The sequence below is a fragment of the Haemaphysalis longicornis genome, unplaced genomic scaffold (assembly GCF_048455015.1).
Source record: "Haemaphysalis longicornis isolate Haplotype H1 unplaced genomic scaffold, Haemaphysalis longicornis Haplotype H1 scaffold_1, whole genome shotgun sequence".
NCBI lineage: Eukaryota > Metazoa > Arthropoda > Arachnida > Ixodida > Ixodidae > Haemaphysalis > Haemaphysalis longicornis.
Genome location: NW_027526203.1, coordinates 331,250,185 through 331,274,051, shown reverse-complemented (window position 1 = coordinate 331,274,051; position 23,867 = coordinate 331,250,185). Strand labels below are relative to the sequence as shown.

The window sequence follows — 23,867 nt, the reverse complement described above, 5'->3', positions numbered from 1 at the left end:
CGACTGGCTTTGCATGGTGACATAACACCTTAAACCTAAGCTGACTGAAGGAGCGTTTCTTCCTAGCACGCCTTTGTTTCTGAGTGCCGTAGAACTCGCTTGCTTCATGGCTTAACTCTGGAAGCTCTAAGATCCTCCTGTGTGGCGCTACAGAACTCATTTATTTAGCTGGAGCCCCTGCAGCAAAAGCGGATTTCTTAGCGCCCCTTCCTTATGTTGGAGGCCTGCCGGCTACCTCTGCCCTTTCTAAATTAATTTCGGTTCTGTCGTATATGTAAGAAAGGTATCACATGGCGGCGGGTCGTCAGGAGCCAAGCGGTCAGACGATTATGACTGCAAGACGCGGGAGACGGCTTCCTGCTTCGAAATAAAAATAGTCAATCGTTTAACCCTGTCTTCAGCCATACCCGAGAGCAACACTACAGAGTTTCGCTATCGCCTTGGCAGCAGGATTCCCGGATTAGCAGAATGCGCTCCATGTCTGTTTGTCGGAAGAGAATGCCCAGGCTGCGTGTTTGGTTGCAAAGCCCACCCCTGCGTGTTCTTCAAGGAGGAAATAGCAGCTCGCAAAATGTGATATGGCCCCAAAAACAAAACAAAAAAAAAAGGATAGATTTATAGATTCATGAGAAAGCAATCGAAAAATACACACGTATTTAGATAGGGTTGGGTGGGGAAAGGGCAACAAGTAACGCACGGATACGTGTCAAAGCTGCGAAGCTGTCCGCAGACAAGAGGAAGCGGTAGTCAGGTGGCCTAATGAGAGTGCCCAGTTATGACGGAAGTGGGCAGCGTTAGTACGGAAGGCATTCTTTCTCTCTCCTCGCAACTCCACCCATCAATTCCCTTACCGTACGCAGCCGCAATCCGGCAATGGCAAAAGACGCGGCTGTTGCGCTGGCACTAGCTCACCGGCCGACCCCTGCTATCATAATTTCAGATTCGAAAACGGCCATCAAAAACTTCGCCAAAGGGACTATTTCTCCGCAGGCACTTACAATTCTCGTACAAAATCCTCCTAACACCGAAAAAAATGATCTGGACTCCTGCCCATACAAGGTTGGGGGGTAATGAGGTGGTCAACCAAGCAGCTCGAGAGCTCACGACCCGAGCAGGACCAAGCCTCGTCCCCTTACACGGAGCCCGATCAGCCCGAGACAGCTTATTAAGCTATAAAGAAATCACCGCACACTACCGCCTCTCCCACCGAATGTATCCGCCCGAACATCGGGACCTTACTAATGCCGAAGGACGTCTGTGGCGCCTACTACAGACGAACACGCTGCCATGTCGCTCCATACTGCACCATATTCACCCGAATTTATATCTGTCACCTAATTGCCCTGCGTGTGGTGCGAAGGACACAGTCGCCCATCTCATATGGGCATGCTCGGAAGACCCCTTTCCCTTGATCCCCTCAGATGAGCTCTGGGAGAAAGCGCTGGGCAGCTCGGACTTGCAGACCCTGAAGAGTCTCGCGGAAAGAGCTGCCATGGTCACCGGCAGGCTGCGGCTGTCGGTCACCGAACGAACTTAACCGGGCTCTTGAATAAAGTGTTTTCTCTCTCTATCTCTCTCCTTGCATAATAGTGCCACTTACCCTGGAGTGGAACTATGGCCATCTAAGTGAGACTCAAGAGCTCGTAAATGGCAAACTCCGATGGCACATATCGTCGTGCGTCGTTTTTGATGATACGCATGGTCGTTCGTGCGCAGTAATATTTAGCATTTAGAATGTATCATAGCAATATTTAACATAATATTTAACATAATAGGGGGGAGGGGGCCTGCGGCCTTGTCAAGCTGGCATCACGCCAGCGTTTCCTGCAGGTCTCCTGCATCGTGTATCCTTGATGCCAAGTAAAGTCTTTATTATTTAGCATTGTAACATTTAGCGTTAAAATTTATTTATTTATTTATTTTTATTTATTTGTCTATTTATTTATTTATGTGTTTAATTATTTATTTATTTCAAATGCCCTCATGAATGAATAGGCAATAAAGAGGGGTAGTGTTAGGTACGGAATCAGCCCGCAACGTCGAAAAGGCTAGCCGAATCGTACCACCAAGAGAGGAGAAAACCGCGGCACGCTTCTGCATTCACGTAGTGAAGGGCTTCCAACAAAAACAATACAAAATATACTTAAAAAATAACTCTGCATGTCCGTAACAAAAAAAAAAACACTTGCACAAACTTAATACCACAGAACAGACAAGAATTCAACAACAAGCAGAAGCACAATCTCAGCATCCACGTAGCGAGGGTTCCTTTAAACAAAAACATAAAATATAACCCAAAGAATAAAACGGCGGGAACGCGAAAAAAACACCTTCCAACGCCAATTAAATCTCACACAAGAGTGAAAAAAAAACACAACCTCAGCATTTACGCAGTGAAGGGTCTTTAACAAGGCCACCTTATTCCCTCCCCACCTTAACCCGACCAGAAGAAATCTTCCTGAACAAATTCTTAAACACGTGTACTGCACCAGACATGATAAGAAAATGGTATTATCCACAGAACTCCTCGCAGTATCCCTATCTCTCACCACCCGCCACAGCCGATCTCAACCACGTTATTTGGAACTGCACGAAAATTTCTCGCTTTCGTACATTTACTACTCATCACGACACCAGAACTTTTATTGACCCCATATCACTGTCGCACGACACCATCTGTGACATTATCTATTTTTCCACGAAAAGCGTCATAATAGGGCCATTTAGTCGCGGTCTTCACGCTGTATAAATGATCCGTCTTCAAGACGACCTCCATATGGACTTAACCACCCTTCCCTCCTTCCTCCACTGGCTATCAGGCCTTCCTTTCCATTAAAAAGTGCAATAACAACAACAATGCAAAGCAGTGTAAGCGCAAAAAAACAGTTAAGACCAATTTAGTTACGCAAAGGTCTGGGAGAAGGCAGAAAAAAAAACCTGAGCACTTACGCAGTAAAAGGTACCCTAAATAACAATGCAAAATATACTCGAAGAGTAACATTGCGAGAAGGCAAAAAAGCACCCAAGACACCTGTGCTGAATAAAGGCAGGCAACGATAGTTAAAAAATGTGGCAGAGTGTTAACGTCAGCCTGTGTTTTTTAATGCGTAAACATTTTTTGCCAAGTGCCTAAAAAATCGTGTCGTGCTTCGTAATCCCTTGTAAAGAAACCAAAAACACGTGACTAGTTGCCTCAAATAGAGGTGCGTCAGCCCGAGTCCTACAGCACAGATGCATTTCCGGCAGGCTAGAAGAAGTTTGAATTTGGAGAGGGGTGCATGGACGTGCAAAATTAAACAAAAAAATCATCCAGCCCTCCGTCTAACGACGACGATGATTGAACGCGAAGCTCTCTTTGTGCGAAACATAATGGGGAAGGGTCAAAGTCAAAGCCTCTGCGATCAAAAGACGACACTGCATACGGATGAAATGCAAAGCTCAACACGTCAAAGTCCGAACAGTCTGCGAGTCAAAATCCAAACCCAGACGGCAACCAAGGAAACCCTCACGAGAAAGCTCTGCGTTAAACCATCGTCGTCGTTAGACGGAGTGCGTGATTTTTCAGGCGTATGTCGCAGCTTGTTGTAAAACGGGAAAGCAGCATTCAGTTGTGATACTGAGCGAAGGTTTTTGGCAGCCTCCTGTCCCTCGTCATTCAGCCACGCAATATTTGTTTTTTTGAAAAACCATTTAACAACTAGGCAACGATCGTTGCCAGTCTTATTACAGGCGTAAAGCAATGCTTTTCTACAACAAGCAATAACGTTCTACTGTCATGCGGTATTTTTTCTGTAAACGATTCCCGATGAGTGTCCTAACGTATTCTGACAAATTAAACGCGTTGAGACAGTAATAATTAGGTTACGTAGCGCTGTCTCTTATAATTTTTGTTTTGGGGTAAATCTTAGCACCTGCTGCGGGAGTCCTTCGACGTGCTAGCGCTGCAGGAGGTGTACGCCTACGGCAACTCCCCGTGCCTGTCGGGCTACGTGTATCGTCTCAGCGCCACCAGCTGCCGCCTGAGATCCTGTAGCAAACACGGTGTCACGACGCCAGACACCCACCGGGGATGTCGCGGGTATGCCGTCTGTGTACAGGCCGCCCGCAACAGCGCTCCTGTTGACCTGACCCCAGTTGCAGACGGCCCCATGGAGCGTGCCGCCGTGACGGTACGCATGGGGACAACGGACACCACCATGGCCAGCGTCTACATCCGGCCTGAGAATCCTTGGGATGCCGTGGCCCTGTGTCGGCTACGTGCAAACCTGGGCTCGGACGCCGTAGTGTGTGGCGATTTCAACGCACGTCATTCGGCCGGGGGGAGCCACCGTGCCAGCCGTAGGGGATGAGAGCTGCTGGACGCCTTCACCTCCTGCGGACTGCCCGTGGCCAACACCGGCATCCCTACCTTCGTACGCCGTTTTCGTCGTCGTGGCATGGTCGGACCACTACTTTCACCTCCTGCGGACTGCACGTGGCAAACCGGCAGCACCACCTTTGTCCGCCCTTGCCGTCGTCGTGGCACGTCTGACCACTACCCCATCCTGGCCACCCCGGGGAACCACCTCAAGCCAGCCGACACCAAGGTTTATGCAGTCACTATCTAGGTCGGCTTCCGCAAAGAAATGACCAAATGCACTGAGGACCTGGAAGTCGACTTCCTTGGAGGAGTCGTGCGGAGCACCGACAGGGCCACTGTACGGGGGGAGGTACCTCACTGCACGTCCCTACCGGACCTGGAGCTGCTTCGGCTTCGAGCCCGACGCAACCAGTTACAGAGGAAGACCATGCAAAGCAAGGGCCCAGAGGACTGGACGGAGTAACGGCGGGCAGACACCCAATAACGGCGGCGGGCATGGCAACTTCGCAAGCGGGGCTGGGAGTCACTGAGCTCGTCCATGGACTCACGCAGGGAGCCGGTCATAGCCTGGCGCATTTTTAAAGCCCTGCTTGGGTCTACCACCCCCAGTCGGCGTCACCTTCTAAATGTCCCCCTATCCCTGGGCATCACAGATAGGGTTCTGGCGGAGTTGACCGCTGACCAGTTTGCTCGGGCCGCTCAAACCCCTCCTCCAGACTCTGCGGCCCCGCCGGACGAGGCGCCCGGCGCCCCACACCAGGACAATGTGGTGTCCCTCTGCTTCATGCACAAAACGCTCCGTGAACTTCAGGGAGCCCTGAATCGCTGCCCTATGCGGAGGAGCGCTCCTGGAATGAGCGGGGTTACGTACCAGACGCTGCGGAACCTGGACGTCACACAGCTAGAGCCCTTTCTGCGCCTGTTCAATTGGTTCTGGCAGACGGGTGTCCTACTGCCACCCTGGCTAGTGGTACTCAATTCGCCGATCCTCAAGGTCGGCCAGCCCACAACGGAGTCCGAGTCCTACCGGCTGGTGTCCCTGACGTCGGCTGGCCCGTCCTGGCCCGCATGGTGCAGACAATGCACCCCGACCCTCGGGTTTTGAGTGGTCTGGCGCCGCGCCCGCTACCTGCGCGCATCAGCAGGGACGCCCGCTACCTGCTGCCCCACATGCGGCCTGACTGCTGCAAGATGGCACAGCGTCTGCACCGACAAGGGTGCAAGGACTCGCCTACTTGTGCGGACTGTGGGCAACAAGTGATGCTGGAGCATCTACTCTGCTTCTGCCCTCACCACGCGGCGCTGAGAGCAGAGCTCCGCCGAGTGCTCCAGCGCCAAGGCCTTCCCTGCGCCGGCATGCAGGACCTTCTTTCTATTCCCGCAGGGGTCTTCGGCAACCCAACAGGAAGTCTTCGCCCTACATTAACTGGAGACGACGGGCCTCATATAGCGGCTGTAGCCCGGACTATGGTGATAATGAGTGATGTGTCCGGACTAACTCGGCCTTATCTTTTATTCCTTCTTCTCGCTTTCTCTGTCTTTTTAACACTCTCCTCTATCCTCTCACTCCCCCCTACTTCCCCTTCATCGCACTGGGTTGTACGCAGGAGAACTCCCTGCCGCACCCCCATTGCACTTCCTTTCCCTTTTCCTTCAAACCACACACACAACAACGCGCCGTATAGGATCCGCATCAGTTTTCAGCACGTGAGGATCTTTAACGTGCGCCAAAATTTCGAACACACGGAGTTTTCGCTTTCGCCTCCGTCATAAAAGGGGCCGCCGCGGCTGGGATTTGGGCTGAGCAGCACGGCGTCTTAGCCACTAGGCTCCACGGCGGGTTGGAGGAAGAACATCGGGAATTGAAGGAGCATCGACGCGCACAGTGGAGCAAATGCGCGCGAAAACAACGGGACGCCGCTGCCGCAAAATGTGCAGCCACCGCCATTGCCGCCTCAAGCAACATCACCACAGTGCAACAACACTCGCCGTATACCATAGTGATCACAAGGCTGTGGTTACGATGGTTACAATATAAAAATGACAACAACGCTCTTTGAGTGTACGTCTTTTTATTCACCCAATATAGCCAATTATGATAATATAAACATTCACTACGGTGAAACCACACCATTGCAAAACCCACCATAGCTACAGCTTCATTGGCTTTCCTCTTCACAGAGTCGAAGGGTTCTGATTTTTTTATGTTGCTACGGGGCGGGATCTCGTGAGCTGTGCTCGGCTTCAGACGTGTGACACCAAAAGCCGACGCCAGGAAACCTTGACCGATTAAGCAATATCTGCGCCGCATAAAATTTCTACGAAGGAAATAAACTCGATTCGATTAATTCTGGCTGGTGTGCGGGTATACTCTTCCATTGACGAGTGCAAGGATAACGTGGATCAGTTCTCTTCCAGTCGGTCTCGTAAGGCTATACCATATTGACGTCGTCCGGTCTACGGCTAGCTGCTGTCGGCTCCTCAGAACCTCCACCTCTCGTCGGAAGCTCTCAGGTTGCGCGGCGCCGACTGTCGCGGCAGCGCGGATTTCCTTTCGCCGCCCGCAGTCGCCGACAACGTCAGGTGCCGTCGGGACCCCAGCAGCTTGCAACAGTGTGAAGAGAAGGCGCCCTCCTGTCTAGAGGCCGCGCCGTTTCGATCCAAGAAAGGAACGCGGCCGAGTTTCAGCAGGTCTGTGGCGGGCCGACCTAGGCGCATCATGATCGCTTTCGGCGCCCTGGTTCCGATGCTCCTGACGTGGACGTGGTGCGCAGCTAGCGAGGAAGTCGTTAACACAACGTCCTTAGTCGTTGCCACATCCGTTGAGAACGTGAGCGCAGTACCGGCGGCTTTGCTGCCCCTGGACGAGCCGGTGAGTCTCGAGTACAATGTCAGCGGCTCGGAAGAAGTTTGGAGCGCCGATCCCAAGGGAGCCCCGTTGACGCAAATCATTGTGGTGAGGGACAGGGCATCAGCATTCGCCACCGAGCCGGACGTGACGGAGGACACTAACGAAGAGGTGTCCAACGTGAGCGGAAACCAGTACTCGCTGCTCGCCCTTCTGCGGCGAAAGCCCGCCGACAGCAGTTTTCAAGCAGACAAAGCAAACGCGTCTGCCCAGACGACGGCGGCTGGTGGCGTGGTAAGAATAATTATAATCGCGAAGAAAATTGGACCGGCGGTAGACGTTATCGTGAGGAGTCAGTAGTATCGTTTGGGTTTATGCACTTCCGGGTTGTGCTTGTGCACAAATACATTGGTAGCATGAATGTAACATATGCGTAGTTTGAGAACACAAAAACGGAAGTTACATATTCCTAGTTGTAATGAAGAAAGGCTGCGGCCTGCGCATTTGCCCTGCAGGAAAATATCATGCATCACATCGTGAACTTACTAGGAGCAGTCGGATCTTGCAGATTTCCCACCCAATTTGATGCACGTTCATTACCCGATACACACTCGACGTGTGTCCTGCTTAGTGTAGGCTCAAAGTGCACAACATGTGTGCACTGAGTGGAGTTTGAGTGCCTAGAGTCCTGCTGTCGCCATCTTAGAACGCTTTTGAGCTAAATAGCATTTAGGGAGTGTGACAAGATGCATGACAGTATGTTTTACGCTCTACCTGAAGCCGGCAGTCTTTATGACTGTTACATAATCATGTTTCAGGAGGCCTACCGAGGTAAGCAATTTGTTTTGTGAGCAATGTCATTAAATTTTCAGTATAATATGTAAGGATCAGTTAAGATAAAAAGAAATGATTCCTTGATTACAAGGCAGCCAGTTATATGTTGCGAACCAATCTAAATTCTGACTATAATTTGAGGAGCTCGCGTGTATAAGGTAAGTTTAGCTGGTCGGAATAGCATCTCGTGCTGCGTATGTGTAACTGCGCCTCCGTTACTTTGCACAGCTCGTACTTTGAGCGCGAGATACATAAAAAACTATGCATAAGCATCCTTGGTGCATTGCGCTACTTGTATCTAAGTATCTGACCCAAGTTTACCCGTTGCTTGCGGGTCTCCAATCAACGGCAAACGCAGGTATGAGGCGGTCTGAGGTTCCCATTGGCTTCGACGGGTCATGTGGCTGCGAAGGCGTGCGTCCACCGTCCGTATGTTCCCATTGACTGGGACTCATTATATGGCTCCGAACGCGGTTACGCGTAGGCCTGATGTCTCCATTGGCTACCACGCGACATGGAGCTCTATGGTCGGTGAGCGCGACCACGGGCGGCTCTGCGAAGCGCGTCTCCGTGACGTCGGCTTAGAGATCGCGCATTTGCCGTCTGCTTCATTTGGGTTCGCTCTCCATGTTCTTTCTGGCGCTCAGTTGACTTTTGATGCTTGTCCGCCACAGATTTTCCGTGTGCGTAACTTTTAAAGACGATAGCCTTTTTTGGGCTACTTAAACGCCGAAATTTTGGTCTGTCTGTCTGTCTGTCTGTCTGTCTGTCTGTCTGTCTGTCTGTCTGTCTGTCTGTCTGTCTGTCTGTCTGTCTGTCTGTCGAGTGAAAAGAGAATTTATTATAACCCCCATATCAGGGCGCAGCGGCTAGTAATAACAGCGCTTCCCCACAAATATAATTATTCAGTCAGTTTTCATGCAACATGGTCATACAACAATTGTATGGGATGGGCAACAAGCTATTAGAAAATGATCGAGTTCACCGATAGTTTACCAGGGTAACAGAAAGAGTTCCTAAACTATACTGACCTCAATACGGCACAAGCGAAACACTCAGGATGTTGCTCCTGACCACTTAAAGCGCGTAGACCAGTGCAAAAGAAAAGATTGTTCTCCTAGAGCTGCAAACTCGTGCTCCAAGTGACTCATGAGAATCGACGAGACACGCCACAGCAGTGGGAACATTGCCTGTTGCGTCCGGTCTCGAAGACATGCAGCACCACGATTTCTTGACAAAACAAAAGCACCAGCACACATCAGAAAATTCACCAACACATCATTTGAACGAGTGGTCATTCGAAGTGTGAGTCCGAACATCCTGCTTAATACAGTCCATAACGGTGCTGCTACACGTCTGTCTGACTGTGACTCGATTCAGCCACCCGGCCAAAGTGAAACAAAAGCTGAGCAATTGTCTTATATACCCACATCCAAATCTAAACGTCTAAGTCCGGTGTTAATGTTCATACTTGTTACCATTTTTGAACAAGTACAGGACATTACGCAAATATATGGCAGAAAATCAATACATAACTGATATTTGCAGTGTTCGTTTATTAGAAAATCCACGGATGCTTCGTTTTTGCGATAGCAAATGAAATAGTACATCAACTGCCAAAACCCTCCCCTGCTGTTTCCCGCGCCACTATAGCTCCTGGCAGCATTTAAGAAATCAAACGGCAGCAGCAACGAAAGGTTCCACTGGATAGGTTCCACGTTCCGCTTGGAACGCTCGTGTAGTAGGGCACCGTGGTTCGATAAACGTTGTAGTAGGGTGCATCGATTTACGCGCGTCTCCGCAGCGCCATGGCATCCAGCACCCGACGTGGAGCAGTGGAACGCGGTTAATTTAAGTTGACTTGAGCAAACCTTTAGCGTTTCATCTTGGGAGGAACGAGACGGGACAGGAAAAGTATGAGAGGAGAGCGGGAAAGAGAAGGGAGGCATGTACTTTGCAGGTGCGCCAGTCGACTACCGTATTTTGTCGACATTTGCAAGAAAAGGAGCAGATACGCGGTCATTTTTTTGTCATAATAAAATACTTAAATAGCATACACTGGCTCAAGGCGTGATTTGAAGTATGGTTTTTGACACCGCTCCGGAAGAAACATTGCTGGCGTCACCCCGTTCCTTGCAAAGCCGGCCCTGTGCGGAGCGCGAAGAGTCCGAGCTAGGCGTCAGCTTCTGTATTCACCAATCTTTCGAACAAAGGGAACAGACAGCGGATAATACTCGATAACAGCAAAAATTCCAGACGAAAACTAATTCCAGGCCATCGGGGCTGTCGGCTTTGGCATAATTAAGGCATTGGGATTCGCGGTAAACGTTTGTAAGGAGATGGTAAAACAGTTTTCGCAACCATGCCGAACGCTCTCAAGTATTGAATCACATCACTTTACGTTGCCATGGAATTAAAGTATGCCGACCTGCACTATGGAACGCAAAAAATGTGGGTTAAGTTCCAAGTAACTAACAGTGAGTATAGGCGCGTGCTGGTTTTATACTAGGTTACTAACCAGTATGGAGGCTTGTTCAGCAAAACCTGAGCAATAAAGTACAATGCCAATAACGTGGATTATAGTTCGGAGCTACTGTGCTCGTATACACTACACGGTGCCATAACCACTTCATCCCCGAAATAATCGTGGTTGCAACCTCGTCTGATATTTGCAGGTGCAAACCAAATCATAGAAAGTAAGGAAGGACCCACCCATTTTTAATTATTGCTTTTCTGCCCTTATAAAAAGGTAGTACGAAGAGGAGCTAGTGCTAGTCAGTTTCCATAAGTTTCCATCATTTCATCAAACACACACCCACGCGCGCGCACACGCACGCGCACACACACGCACGCAGGCACGCATGCTGGTCACGTGTACAGTAAAAATACAGTAACGCTATGTTTTTTCCGACCTGCACTAAAGAGGGGGAGGAGGAGAAAATTGCGTTAGACCGGTGGTTTGGGCTAGTTGGTGCATACTAGCTAAAACGTTGTCTGAGGAAGCTTTATTTAACAGTAAAATCGAGCTGGCTAGTGGACGTGGTCCTCAGCCCCGGACAAGAGAGTAAGAGTAATTTTCTTCAATTCATGGAATGGCATCCCGAGTGGACCAGGAGTTGTTCTTTACTCGTGAAGTGGTTGAAAAACAATAAAGAGCTGCTTGGACATATTCATCGGTTCCGATTCTTGTTATACGGGAAACCGGCACGTATAATATTTATTTATTGCGTTCGTTAGCGAGTATATTAAGCGTTGAACACCGCAATTATGTCATAACTGTTCGGGTTGAGAGTCGATTCGTTATGATAACTAGAGTTACGATAGAAATTTGCGGCACAAAAGCCGCCTTCGAGTACTGTGGACAACGTTGTCTGGGCCGTTTCGTGATGGCGTAGAGCAAGCCTTCTCATTGCATTTGCATGTGAATAAAGAAAGCACGCTGCCATAACGCAAGACAATTTCAGAGGAAGGGAATGTAGGCCATACAGCCTCAAGAAAAAATCTACACGAACTTTGTGAGCCTCTCAAGCATCCCCAAATGTCCTTATAAGACGTTTGTGACGGTGAAGAAAAATTAATGTGTTGGGCACAGAAAAAAACATTAATCTGATACAAGCTAACAGCTTAAGAGATAGAAGACAGTCGTTTTATTTCCGTGTAGGGGCCCGCTGCTTCGTGCGTAGCATTAGACTGATGAGGAAAAAGGAGGAGCAGGAGTGAAACTTTATCTGATGATAATAATAAAAGAGAATTAGGGCCTGTGGCGGTGTTGAGTCATCATAAGACTGTTGAGTTTTCATGAGAGCATCTGAAAAATACTTTTGGGAAACCCACGCATTTTGAATACTTATCGAGGAGCCCTGAGACCTCGCAAATATGCTAGAAAGGACGAGTTACGCACGGTGTTCTCTCTCTCCTGTGCTGCAAACTTGTGCGGGATACAGCTTGAAATTATTCGGAGGTGTCAGAAGCTGGCAAAATAACTGAATCACTGGAAATACTCTTTTAAACGCACTAAAACATCAAAACTGGCGATTTCTAGCACAGGCACTGCTTCCCCTCACAGTAGGAGTGTAGCAGACGACAGCGGCGCGAGTCCTTAAGCTGACGTCAGGAGCCAAGGGGCGCCACTCAAACATGTCTCCGCCAATAGCAACGACATCATCGTCGCTGTCGAGCTAACCGTACTGCTGGCGACGCAGCTCACGGGGGAGATGCGCGTATGCCTGGGCCTAACGGTGGGCCTTACCTTGTGCGCGCCTCCGTCATCGTTGCTAAGGGGCCAGCCGAACTGCTGCGGCGCAGTGATGCGGGATAGTAAGTTAAATCGCTGTCCACACGCACCGGCGCCGCAGTCATTCCGGCGGATCATTCTGGATCATTCCAGCGGTGTTAGCTTCCAGTTTGTTAGAGACCATTTCCAAGCGCTGCTGTAGAACAACAAAAAAAATGTGGGGTAAACGTGCTGAAGCAACATCAGTTCTATGGGGCGCGCCGTGGCTACGGTTCAGTTTAGACTACCGGGGATCTTAACGTGAACCCAAATCTTCACACACGGGCTTTTTAATTTTTGGCCACCATGAGAAAAACGGCCGCCGAGGCCAGGACCGAACCTGCTTCCTTGGGCCCCTGTAGAAGCCAAACAGAGCCATGAAATTGATTTCCGCCTTTTTTTTTTTTTTACGAGAAGGAGTTGCCCCCTTGAAATTCCGCAGATGCACGTCGAAAATAAATCAAACGGGCTGGTTGGCTTCAATGTCTGGGTATTTACTTATACTAATGCAAGCCATTGCTTATCTAACTTTTACGTTGTGCCAGAGTCCTTCAATGCCTTTCTAGTCATGAAACTTCGCCATCACGCTATGGGAGAGCTTCGTACGCTACCGCGCCGCGGCGCTGGTGTTGATCGGAGGACAGCCGGGGGCGTGGTCAGAGCGCGTTTGGCAGGGGACGGACCACGGAGTAAGATAAAACAGACGCTTGCCGCCTTATCAGCAGTGCGCTTTCGCTTTACGTGTCGTGGGCCGCTCAAATGGACTTATCATTTTGTGAGTGGCGGGCTGCTACCATAGAGAAAGAAATGCTGCTACTGCGTTCCTGCCTGCCGATCTCGGCCGCCCGATGCCCTCCAATCTGCGGTGGCGCCCCTCGCTGTAGCCTTTGTCCCCGTACGACACTTGGCCGGGAGTTTCATGACCATAGAAGCCTCGAAGAACTCTGGTTGTGCGTAAGATAAGAACCACGAAAGAACAAGTAGAACCAAAGGTGGCAAGTGGTTGTAGCTCACGCTGCTTCGCTGCTTTCGGACAGCGGTGATCCGGCCTTCGCAGATTAAAGCGTGTGTGGGTCGCGTGGCACGCCAAATGAAAAAAAAAAATGGTTGACTATTATGATACTCATTAAAGAGAAACTTGAGCGGAGCGCGAACTACAATCTTCTCGGCCACAGCGGATAGCTTCAGCTTCGGCTGCGCGCTCCTCTGGATTCTGGCCTCGGTGGTGATGAGGCTCTGGTCGGGTAGTTGTTTACCTGTAGCGGCAGACGAAGAACTTCCTTCTTCTCAGGAAGGGATCGCGCCATCGGCGAACGCACGACCGCGCGCGCTACTCAGGCGTTAGAGCGTTTCAGCATAGCGGCTAGCGCATGCTGACGCTACGGCGGTGGGTGCCGGGACACGACTGGGGCGGTGTGTTCGTTCCGCAGGGAGGGCTCCCATGCCTCGCTGAGCCCACGCATTTGTTCCTGCGAGGCTCGACCTCCTCGCTGTCCCCGCGCGAGAATGCAGTCGAGTCCCGGTAACCCGCCGCCGTAGCGTTAGCGTACGCTATCCGCTATGCTAAAACTCTCTCTTATCTCTTATCGGGTCGTCGCCGCGAGAACGTTGCGCCCACTACTCGCAGCATACCGCTTCCTCCTCACACTTTCGCCATACTCTCCTCCTGCGCTCTCCCTTCGGTGTCCTCGCTCTCTCGGTTACATCAAGGGACGACGGCGGCGGACGACGCGAAACCACAGGCCCGGCCGCTGAAGCGTTGCGCTCTAAAACGTCGCATACTGTGTTCACGCTGCAGAGGGCTGAAGGTACATGCGTGCACCCTCACCTGTTTCTCGGCTTGCTAACGTAATAAGGCGGCGACTTACTGATCGATCGACATCCCCATGATGTCGTTAAATTTTGGAGAGGGTGCACTATTCGCTGCGACCGGTTCTTGTGCTTTGTATGTAACAATGACGTGCACTGCAACGTGCGCCTTTTTGCACTTGGATGTTTTCTCTTAACCCGAGAGGGCAAGGAAGCTTTTTGAAAATGTCTTCACTTCGCATTTGCAGGCAACAGAGGCCTCTACCTACGACCCCAGGACCTACGACGTTCCCGCGGCCGCGGTGCCGGCACGGACGGCATCGGAGCCAGCCGCAGATTGCAAGAGTCCACGGCGGGCGCACAAGCGCCGCCGCCCGAGCCTCCAGGTGTATGATCGCGCCCGGTCCGCCTCCTCCAGGACGCCTGTGCCTCGCGAGCGCTCGCCCAGCCGCGCCGCCCTGCGCAAAGTCAAGGTGGTGCTGTCCCGCACGAACCGCACCAGCGTGACGCCTCGCCCGGGAAGCGTGGCCGAGGGGCTGACCCTCCGCGAGCGCGGGTGCGTGCCGCTAGAGACGAGCCCGGCCGTGCAGGACCGCGCCACGTGCCCGTTCCGCTTCATCACCAGCTTCGACCGGCGTCGGCTGCCCCGGCTGCTAACCAGCGTGCGGTGCATGTGCCCCGGCAGCCCGTGCAGCACGCGCAGCGGCTTCCGCTGCCTCGAGATCAGCAAGCCGGTGAGCCTGATGCGCCGCGTGGGCCGCACCTACGTGGACCAACTCGAGGAGATGCCCGTGGCCTGCGTCTGCGCCTACGTCGGACACAAGGTGCGCGACAGGCAGCTGCTGCACGACTCATTCCACGGCAGCCGCGGATTTTGACGCCTTCCGCCGCGGCTTCGGCATGTCCCGAGGGGCGAGCAAGAGTGCTGTGCAAGAAGCTAATAAACGTAGCTCGTAGAAGCACTTCATTATCTCTCTGTTATCTCACAAAGTTACCAGAGTCAGTGAAAAAAAAACTGTCGGCAGGGTTCTAACGATATTTGGACATCATTTAATAAGAAGGGTATACGTGCACTTCCAACTCCAAAAAAAAAAAAAGAAGAAGAAGAAGAAGGTGGCTCTCCCACAATGGCAGAGTAGGCTTTAGGCTGTTTCATTTCTTGCGTGCCCCCGTATTACACCCAAAAAGTCCCTATCTAGCATGAGCCATTTTTCTCGTTCTTGTCAATGAAAACTAGCCGGTTGCAGGTGACGCAAAACGCGCGTACAAACGATAGCTTTTTGTTTTCTTGCACTTCGACTTTAAGTCGCCTCTGATACTTCCACTTAGCATCTAAATCGCATCCCCAAATAAAAAAATCGGGGTGTACTGTTCGCAATTCCGAAAGAAAGGATTCCATAGCCAGAACTGAAAACTGATTAATTGTAGTTGCTACAAGTCGCCGAAAACCTTCACACACACATGCCCGAAAATATTATGTAAATTCCTTGGACCCACCTGAAGGCATTTCATAACCGACCAAGCGAGCTAATTGTGAGACCGTGTTGCAAGCGATGTAGCTTGTATCGCGGTGCAAGCGCGATGAAACATATACCACAGCAGCGCTGCCTGCTCAAAATGTGCTGGCTTGGGGTGTAAACGCTATACAACAGGTTTACACGCTGCCGATTTGATGGGGCTAATGCTGAGCACGCAGGGCTTGCTCGACCGGTTTACACGATGCTGGTGTACAGTGCGATCCACTGTTAAAAGAGGAGGGCAGCGGAGAAGGAGGGAGCAGTTGGCGCTACCTTAGCAATTTTAGGGACCTTACTCGGAGGTTGCTGCGCGCGCCGGCTATCGGCTGCGCCTGAAGCTTTATCTTCCCTCGGCGCGCGGGAGGTGTAATGATCCGAGGCTGTTCACTTGGGAACCATCCTTTTATTCTGTTCCTCAACCTTCTCTTCTTCCCCTGCCCCTAGTCCTGCCTTCGTCGTCTTCGGCTCTCCACACCCTCCGGGGCCCTGTTTTCGTCCTTCCTCTGTGTGTAGGGAACCACGTTGCTGATGGCCGCGACTTCCACAGTCCCGTTGCTCGTCATGTACCACACGGTCTTCAAAACGCCATTGGTAGATGCTGTCTTGATAACTTCGAAGGGCCCGATAGGTCTGGTTTTTGAGTTGCCACATCCTTTTCGCACCAAGACCAAATCGCCTGGAGAAATAGCCGGAATACTCGTGTTGTGGCGCCTGTCGAAGAAACGTTTCATCGTCTCCCTATACTTCATTTCACTCTCGACTGTCCTTTTCGTTTCTTGAAGTTTAAGCCTTGTCGTCAGACCAAGGATCTCGTCAGCGGGCAGGTATGATGGCTTACCAAAGGCTGCATACTGAGGGCTGCACCCCAGCGCACTTGTGTGCGACCGATTGTGATGCGTGACCGCCGCCTCCAGACAGCACTTCCAACCCCCGGGAAAGTTAGGGTAGAAGTGGATGTACTGTTTAATATCTCGTATGGCCCGTTCTGCAAGACCATTAGCCGCCGGGTGATATGGCGCTGCAAACTTGAGTGTGATGCCTCTGCTTTCCGCCCAGCGTATCATTGCTCGGCTCCTGAAAGCAGGTCCATTGTCAGACACAACGCATTTTACGCCATTAAACATCTCTCTGTTCAAAAGCGCTATTACAGTATTTGCGTCCTCCTTTCCTGGTTTTGCAGCCACTATCCTGGAGCATTCATCGATACACAATAAGAAAGACTGTGTCCTTCTTACCCCTTCACCCTTCTTTTTGAGCTCCGCAAAATCTAGATGCACTGTCTCAAATGGTATTTTTGAATGGGCTGGCAAAGTCATTGCATCCATTTTCTGTTTGTATTTGGCCTTGTTGATTTGGCATGAGTGACACGAGCGGATGTATGCGCTTACATCTCTTTTCATGTGTGGCCAAGTGAACCTCTTTCTGATCTTGTAATAGGTTCGCCAGAAGCCGTCGTGACCTCCTGACTCTGGACTGTCGTGGTAGAACTCCAGAACTTTTCTGACCAGTGTAGGTGGAACGTGAAACCGTCCATCTACACACTGTAGTTCTTCTGTTCCTTCCCACAGCCTCAGGGCCATCAGTGCTTTTAGTTCTTCGCCAGTCTTGCAGCTTATGTCAATAGGAAGACGAGAAAGGGCATCAGCATCTGAAAGCAACTGCCCGGATCGGTGCAATACATCGAAATCGAATTGCTGCAATTCGCTGATCCAACGAGATACTCGTTCTTTAGGTTGACTGTCATGCAGGAGATATGTAAGGGCCTGGTGGTCAGTAAAAAGCTTGAACTTCTTGCCCTCGAGGTACGATCGAAAGTACCTCACCGCTAGCACGACAGCAAGAGCCTCTTTCTCTGTTGTACAGTAGTTCTCTTCAGTCTTGTTGAAAGTATACGAGTAATATCCGACCACGTGTAGTTTTCGATCGTTTGTAGCCGAATGTCCTCGTTGGTATAGGACGGCGCCTGCACCATAGTGAGAAGCGTCCGTGGTGAGCTCAAAAGGAAGTGAGAAGTCTGGCAGCGTGAGCACGGGGTCAGATGAAATGGCTGACACTAAGTCGTGGTACGCTTTTTCGCACTCTTTTGTCCACTGGAAAGCCATACCCTTCTGAAGCAGGCTTGTTAGTGGCTTGGCACGAGCAGCGAAACCCGGAATAAAGCTCCGGAAGTGTCCTGCCAGACCGAGAAAAACTCGCAGTGCGTGTATGTTTTCAGGTCGCTTCATATTTCGTACCCGTTCAACGGACTCCTCTTTCGTGCTTTTAGTGAAGCCATCCAGCACGCGCCCGAGAAATGTGATTTTCGGCTTAAAGAACTCACTTTTCTTAACCCTTTCAGCCCTGGATTTTTTATTTCAAGTGCTAATTGTTTTTATGCATTTTTTCGTGTAGCTTTGAACATCAGAAGCACAGAAATGAAAAATAACGCTAATAGTGCAAGTATTTATTAATTTACAGGCACGTTAATTAATTAGGTAATTAGGCAAGTAAAAAATTTGTTTTTTGTAAAAAAGTTTTTTTTTTTCATTTTTTCGGAAAGCCTATGATACCCTGATCTTACAGAAAAAATATAAAGCTGGTAATCCAAGTATTTACAGATTTATAGACATTTTGACGAACCGGAATTTTCGTTTCCTTACACGCGCGGTCGTCATATCCTATGTCCACTGAAGCTTCGTCTTTTTCATATCGTCCAGCCTCGCGAAATCTCAACAATGCTGGTGTCTATCGCAAGAGGCATCCTTGAACAACCCTCAGCCTGAAAACTAGCAGTTTTGGTTTTGTTGTTAAGGCGCTAGAGGATATTATGTGTTGTGTCGTCAAATGACGACGCCAGGGCCGAAAGGGTTAAAATTGACTTTCAGCTTGGCTGCACTCAGGGCGGTCAAGACAGTGGTCAAATGTTCCGCATGTGAGCTATCATCCTTGGAGTACACTATAATGTAATCAACATAAACGTTGCAAAATAGGCCCAAAATGGTTTCAACACCCCATTCATCATCTTCTGAAACCAGGCGGGGCTGTTCTTCCACGCGAAAGGTAGTCGGTTGTATTCGTACACGTCGAAGGGTGTGACAAAAGCCGTGTACTGTTTGTACTCTTTTTCTAGAGGAATCTGCCAAAATCCCTTGCACAAGTCTATGCGAGAGAAGACGTGGCAGCCTCCCGTCTCTTCAATGATGTTGTCTATTCGTGGCATCTGAAATGGGAAAAGGTCAGTTTGTCTGTTTAGAATCCTGTAATCTGTGCAAAAACGCAATGAGCCATCTTGTTTTAACTCTAATGTAATGGGGGAAGCAAATTTGGAGACTGGCGGGCGTAATATTTCAGCTTCCAGCATGTGCTGAAGTTCTTTCTTTAGCCAAAGTCTTCTTTCACGGGACATATTGTAAGGCTTTCGTCTAATGGGTGTTACATCAGCAAGCTTGAAAGGAACAGAGAATTTTGTTGTGGCTGGCGGGTAAGTACCGACGCAAACGAGCTCTGGAAACTTGAGGCGAACGTCCTCCTCACACCGAACAAGTCGGTCTGTTGTGCTCAGGGAACCGCAGGCCTCCATGTCAACGCAGACATTATCATTCCAGTATAGGTTTATTTTAAGTCTGTTCATATCAGGTCTTGAGAGTAGAAATTGGTATTCGCACCCATTAACAACTAAGGCGTCGATCTCGGTCCTTTGACCTTGGTACGTCACCTTGGCTTTTATCCACTCATCGTAAAGTTGTCTCCTTCCGTCAAAGCCCTGTATTTGTACTGGTCTCCCGTTAAGAATATCTTTTTCAGACACAAGTGACTTGTTTATAACGGACACGGAAGCGCCACTATCAACTAGTGCTGTGACGTCTGTGCCGTTAACTCCCAAAGTTATGAAAAGAAGATTTAATGTGGTGAAGTAGACAGTCTCAATTTTTGTCGTCGGGTGGGACTGATCACCCTCATTTATTAGTTTTTTTTCTGGGTTGCTTCATCGTCACTATGTGCTTCGACTTGACAGGACTCATCCGAGGTTATATTGTCACTGCAGGGGGATGCAAGGTTAATGACACCATGTCCTCGGTACGAATTTCTTTGTGTACCCGATGACACTTCGGAAGTTCCAGACCTCTGTGACGATTGCCCGGTTTCGAAATTGAAACGTCGCGTACCCTGCATTCTCGGAGGAGCATCTATGCACAAGCCTTGAAAGCACTCCAAAAGTTCCTCGATTGTCTTTGTGGACTTAAGCTGCACCTGCTTCTGAAGATCCTTAGGCAACCCGTGAATAATCAGTGGCACAGATGAAGACTCCGGGAGATTAGAATCAGCCATTTTTAGTAGGCGCCTTTTCTCGTAAAAATCCTCCAAGGGTTTGCCCGATCGGTATTTATAGAAAATTGCACGGTCCCACCTTTCCACGGGGTTTTCCTTGAACGCTGCGAGAAAGCTTGCCTTCCAGCTGTCCCAGCTGTCTGACGCGTGTGTGGAGAAGTGCAGCTCATACCACTTCTTTGCAAGTCCCGTCAAAAACAGCCGCAGGTTTTCCACTCGGTCGGTAGCATCGTGCCAGGAGTTCTTCTCGGATGCGTATTCATAGGAACGAATCCAATCCTCAGGACTTGAACTCTCTCCGTCAAACCGATCCGGCTTCACCATTTCTGTGCGCTGTCTTTGTTGAACTTGGACCGTAGCGATGAGGGTCTCCATGAGCTGCTGTTGCCTCTCTGCCTGCCGTTGTTGCTCTTGCAGAATCAGAAGAAGGCCTGGGTCCATGGCGGTAACGTTAACATTCTGTGTCGTGTTCGTGTTCTCTGACGCCCTCATGGTTGGCTCCATGAAGTATTCCTGGAACTCGGACAGCTTCACCCTGAGCTTGAGAGAAGACTGGGTAGTCAGGTCCTCGGTTGTCTGGCCAGACTTCTTTGCCACCCAGTCACACAGTTGTGGTGTTGTGATGCACTCGGGCAAGACGTACGGCACTTCGTCGTCGACTTGGCATGACGAGAAGTAAAACTGGCCTTATGAGTTCCGCGTGGCATGCAGAGTAATCCACATAGTGTCCGTTTTTGGAACCCTGTCGGCTGCGCCAATGTAATGATCCGAGGCTGTTCACTTGGGAACCATCCTTTTATTCTGTTCCTCAACCTTCTCTTCTTCCCCTGCCCCTAGTCCTGCCTTCGTCGTCTTCGGCTCTCCACAGGAGGTTTCGGCGACGCGCTCACACAGCGACCTCGCTGCGGGCGGAACCTCGGCAAACGGCTTTAGCGGCGTAAATGGGCCCTCCCGATAGCCTGCGTTGCCGATATCCCCAGAATGACTGAGACCGTCAGTAGGGGCAAGTGGACGACACGCATTCGCCGTACACGCTGACTCCAACTCACGACGAGGCGTACGTCACCGCCTGACGTAACATCAGCACACGCAAGCTGGAGCAACTTCCGCGCGCGAAGCCGAGCTGCTTTGCACTCGAGATTGGAAACGACCTCGTCCCCTATCAGTGAAGTGCTTGCCCCTGTGTCCAGCAGTGCCTTAAAACTCCGCCCCGCAATGGCGATGTCGAGAAAGGGCGCAGGCGCGCCGGTCGGAACTCCGACTCTGAATGCGGCGGGTCCGGTGATGTTTGCCTCTCGGGCGCGTTGATCAGCCGCCGGTGAATTCACCGGCGGCCCAAGGTGTTTCATTGCCCACTTGGGCACATTCGCATCATATGACCAACTTGGCCACAGTTGAAACATCCCCCTCTCGAGGGGCACGATAAAATGCAGAGCATTTCCGGGGGCGCACGAGGTTAAGTAGTTTGCGTTACGTTAATGTTGTTGCACTTGTGGCAACTGCTGACGAGAGAGCGCTCGTCGGCAGTAATTTGAATGAGTCAACGATATAAGGCGCGTTCGTAGCGTCCCATTCTGTGTCGGCTTTGTGGCGCAGTGGGTAGAGCACCATGTACATTGCGTTCCGCCCGCAGGGTCGAGGGATCGAAACCAGGCGCCGGATAGTATTTTCTTTTATATAGTGTAGGGGGAGGGGTGCGGACAACGACGGTGCGGACTACGACGGGACAACGCGGGTGACATCGTGAGTTACTGAAATGCTCTGCATTTAAAAGTATACGGCGAGCCCGTGGCCACTGAGCTCGGCGAAGCGCCGGCGCCGAGAAGTGGCGAGAACCGGAGACAGCCGGCACATACCACGGCCGGGCTGGAGGAGCGGCGGGCGCGCACTTTCATACGGCCTGCGCTTCGGGTATAGTTCCCACCTTTGACCGCCGCTAGTTCGTGTCGCTGCGGACCAACCCTCGCTAGGGTGCCTGAATGTTCCTCCTCGCCGCCCCTCCGTGACGGGTGGAGACAACTGCGTCGTCTGCTACGGAAGCCGCCATGTTTAACCCCGCCGCTGGGGCAGCGCGCTGCAAGCACGGGGATGTCCTATCGGATTCTTATATGCACACGCATTCCGTGGCCACAAACCGCTTCCAGAGGGAAGGAGAACTTATTTGTGGGCTTGTTTGTACGTCTTAACAGTGAAAACACTGCGCTAGCTAAGTCGACAAGACGAAATAGCGGGAGAAACACGGCACACAGAGGCGCATCCGTGCCCACCGCCTATACGTGCGTCTCCTACTTTTTTGTTTGTAAACTTAAGTCAGCGCAATGTCTCTACACTTTTAAATGTAACACGCATAATAAAGCATCAATGAGGCTCGCTTCTTGATCGTTAGTTTTAGTGTTAAATCTCATCTGCGAAAAAAGTTGCGTCTTATATAAGTGCGTTCGACCGGCAATGTATTGTGAAAAGAATTCGCGCGAGAGGTATGTTACATGAATCGCCCTGTTCTTCCACTAGGTCTGTCTGATTTCGCAGTTAACTGATATTAATCATGAGCCTTCTTTGCCGAAAATCATAGCCGCAATAAGCATACCTTGTATATGCAAGATAATGCGCAAATGGCGAAGCGAGGACTCAGTTGTTGTAGTAGTGTATGTAGTTATTTCTCCAAGGGGAAAACGAAAGCTAAAAGTGAATGAACGAAATAGCAGAGGCTTATCTAAAGCACCGCGGTTAACACATAAAGAAAAAAAAAAGAAAAATCTGCCAAGAAGCACCAAATGTAAACGCTTTGTAAATGAACAAAAATGCCTAATCGGCGAAGCCATTTAATAGGTACAGTAAATAGTGGCGCAGAATGCAGAAGTTAATTTTGGGTGAGGGGGTGGACCTTAGAGCTGTGCATGGGCCGAAATTTCTAGGCCCGGCCCGACCCGCCCCGATAGAGACACGGCCCGGGCCCGGCCCGAGCCCGCCAGTGTTGTTAAATATCATCCCTAGTCCGACAGGATATTAACATGAACTTGAAGATGTTTGTTGTTAACCTAAAAACCGTAAGCACAAAGCGAATACGACTGTCTAAGATTTAAATTTCCTTTAAACTTGGATCGAACTTTGTACAACTTATCCTCACTTAGAAGCTTTTTTTTTTTTTTTTCGGTAGCCGTGTTTCGGTAGCCAGCCTTCGAAATCAAGGCACACCCGAGGATACCTTAAATGATTCCGAGTAAGGGGATTTTTTTTATTATTGTAGTTCTTCAACAGATATTGCACCTTGCGTTCTTCCATTCCTTGCTGAAATTTGATCAGACGATGCGTCCGGTTTCACCGTTTAATTTTTGTGTCTTTCCCTCTAGTTACGTTGGCAGCATGATTTTATCTGCGCTTCAGTTCTTTCTTGCCTTTAGTCATGGCTCTAAAGAAATTCTTACGCGAAATAATTATGGGCTCTGCTTAGAAAATTGGTTCTTCAAACTCTGCACACACTGCAAAATCCAGGCCACGTTTGTTCTGTTTGTTTTCGAAAAGGAGAGAGCAACTACAATCATGTTGTAGTCGGTGGCTGGAGTGTCCTCGTTTCCTGGCCCCTTCTCTCCCAATAAGCTGATGATTTGATTGATTGTAGGGTTTAACGCGCCGACGCAACGCAGGCGATGAGGCGCGCCGTAGTGGAGGGCTCCGGATTAATTTTGACCACCTGGGGATCTAACGCGCGCCGAAATCTCGTACACGCGGGCGTTTCTGCTTTTCGCTTCTATCAGAAAAGCGGCCGCCGGGGCCGGGAATCGAACCCGCGACCTCGTGCTCAGCAGCACGAACTAAGCTGGTGGGACCCAGACGTTTCTTTTATTGATGTGAAGGCTTTCTAAGTGCAATCGTTTTTTTATCATGTCTTTTAACGGCGCGGTAGTGAATCAGCACTTC

General features: G+C 50.3%; 1 protein-coding gene across 1 annotated transcript; it reads left to right on the top strand.

Moving 5' to 3' along the window:
• The first annotated feature begins 290 nt into the window (after positions 1-290).
• LOC144159662 (uncharacterized) lies at positions 291-15,100 on the top strand. Its single transcript, XM_077691292.1, has 6 exons — positions 291-318; positions 1,422-1,519; positions 3,909-4,248; positions 5,014-5,412; positions 6,868-7,502; positions 14,373-15,100. Exons 1-6 carry the CDS (start codon positions 291-293, stop codon positions 15,000-15,002), a joined length of 2,130 nt encoding a protein of 709 aa, XP_077547418.1. The 3' UTR covers positions 15,003-15,100.
• The last annotated feature ends 8,767 nt before the right edge of the window (positions 15,101-23,867 follow it).

Bases quoted from the DNA above. Each gene is read 5' to 3' on its own strand.
- LOC144159662 (XM_077691292.1), top strand. From the start codon at position 291: ATGGCGGCGGGTCGTCAGGAGCCAAGCG. The intron at 5,413-6,867 runs GCCCGTCCTGGC...TCTCGTCGGAAG, and splicing joins GGTGTCCCTGACGTCGGCTG to CTCTCAGGTTGCGCGGCGCC. The intron at 7,503-14,372 runs GTAAGAATAATT...TCGCATTTGCAG, and splicing joins CGACGGCGGCTGGTGGCGTG to GCAACAGAGGCCTCTACCTA.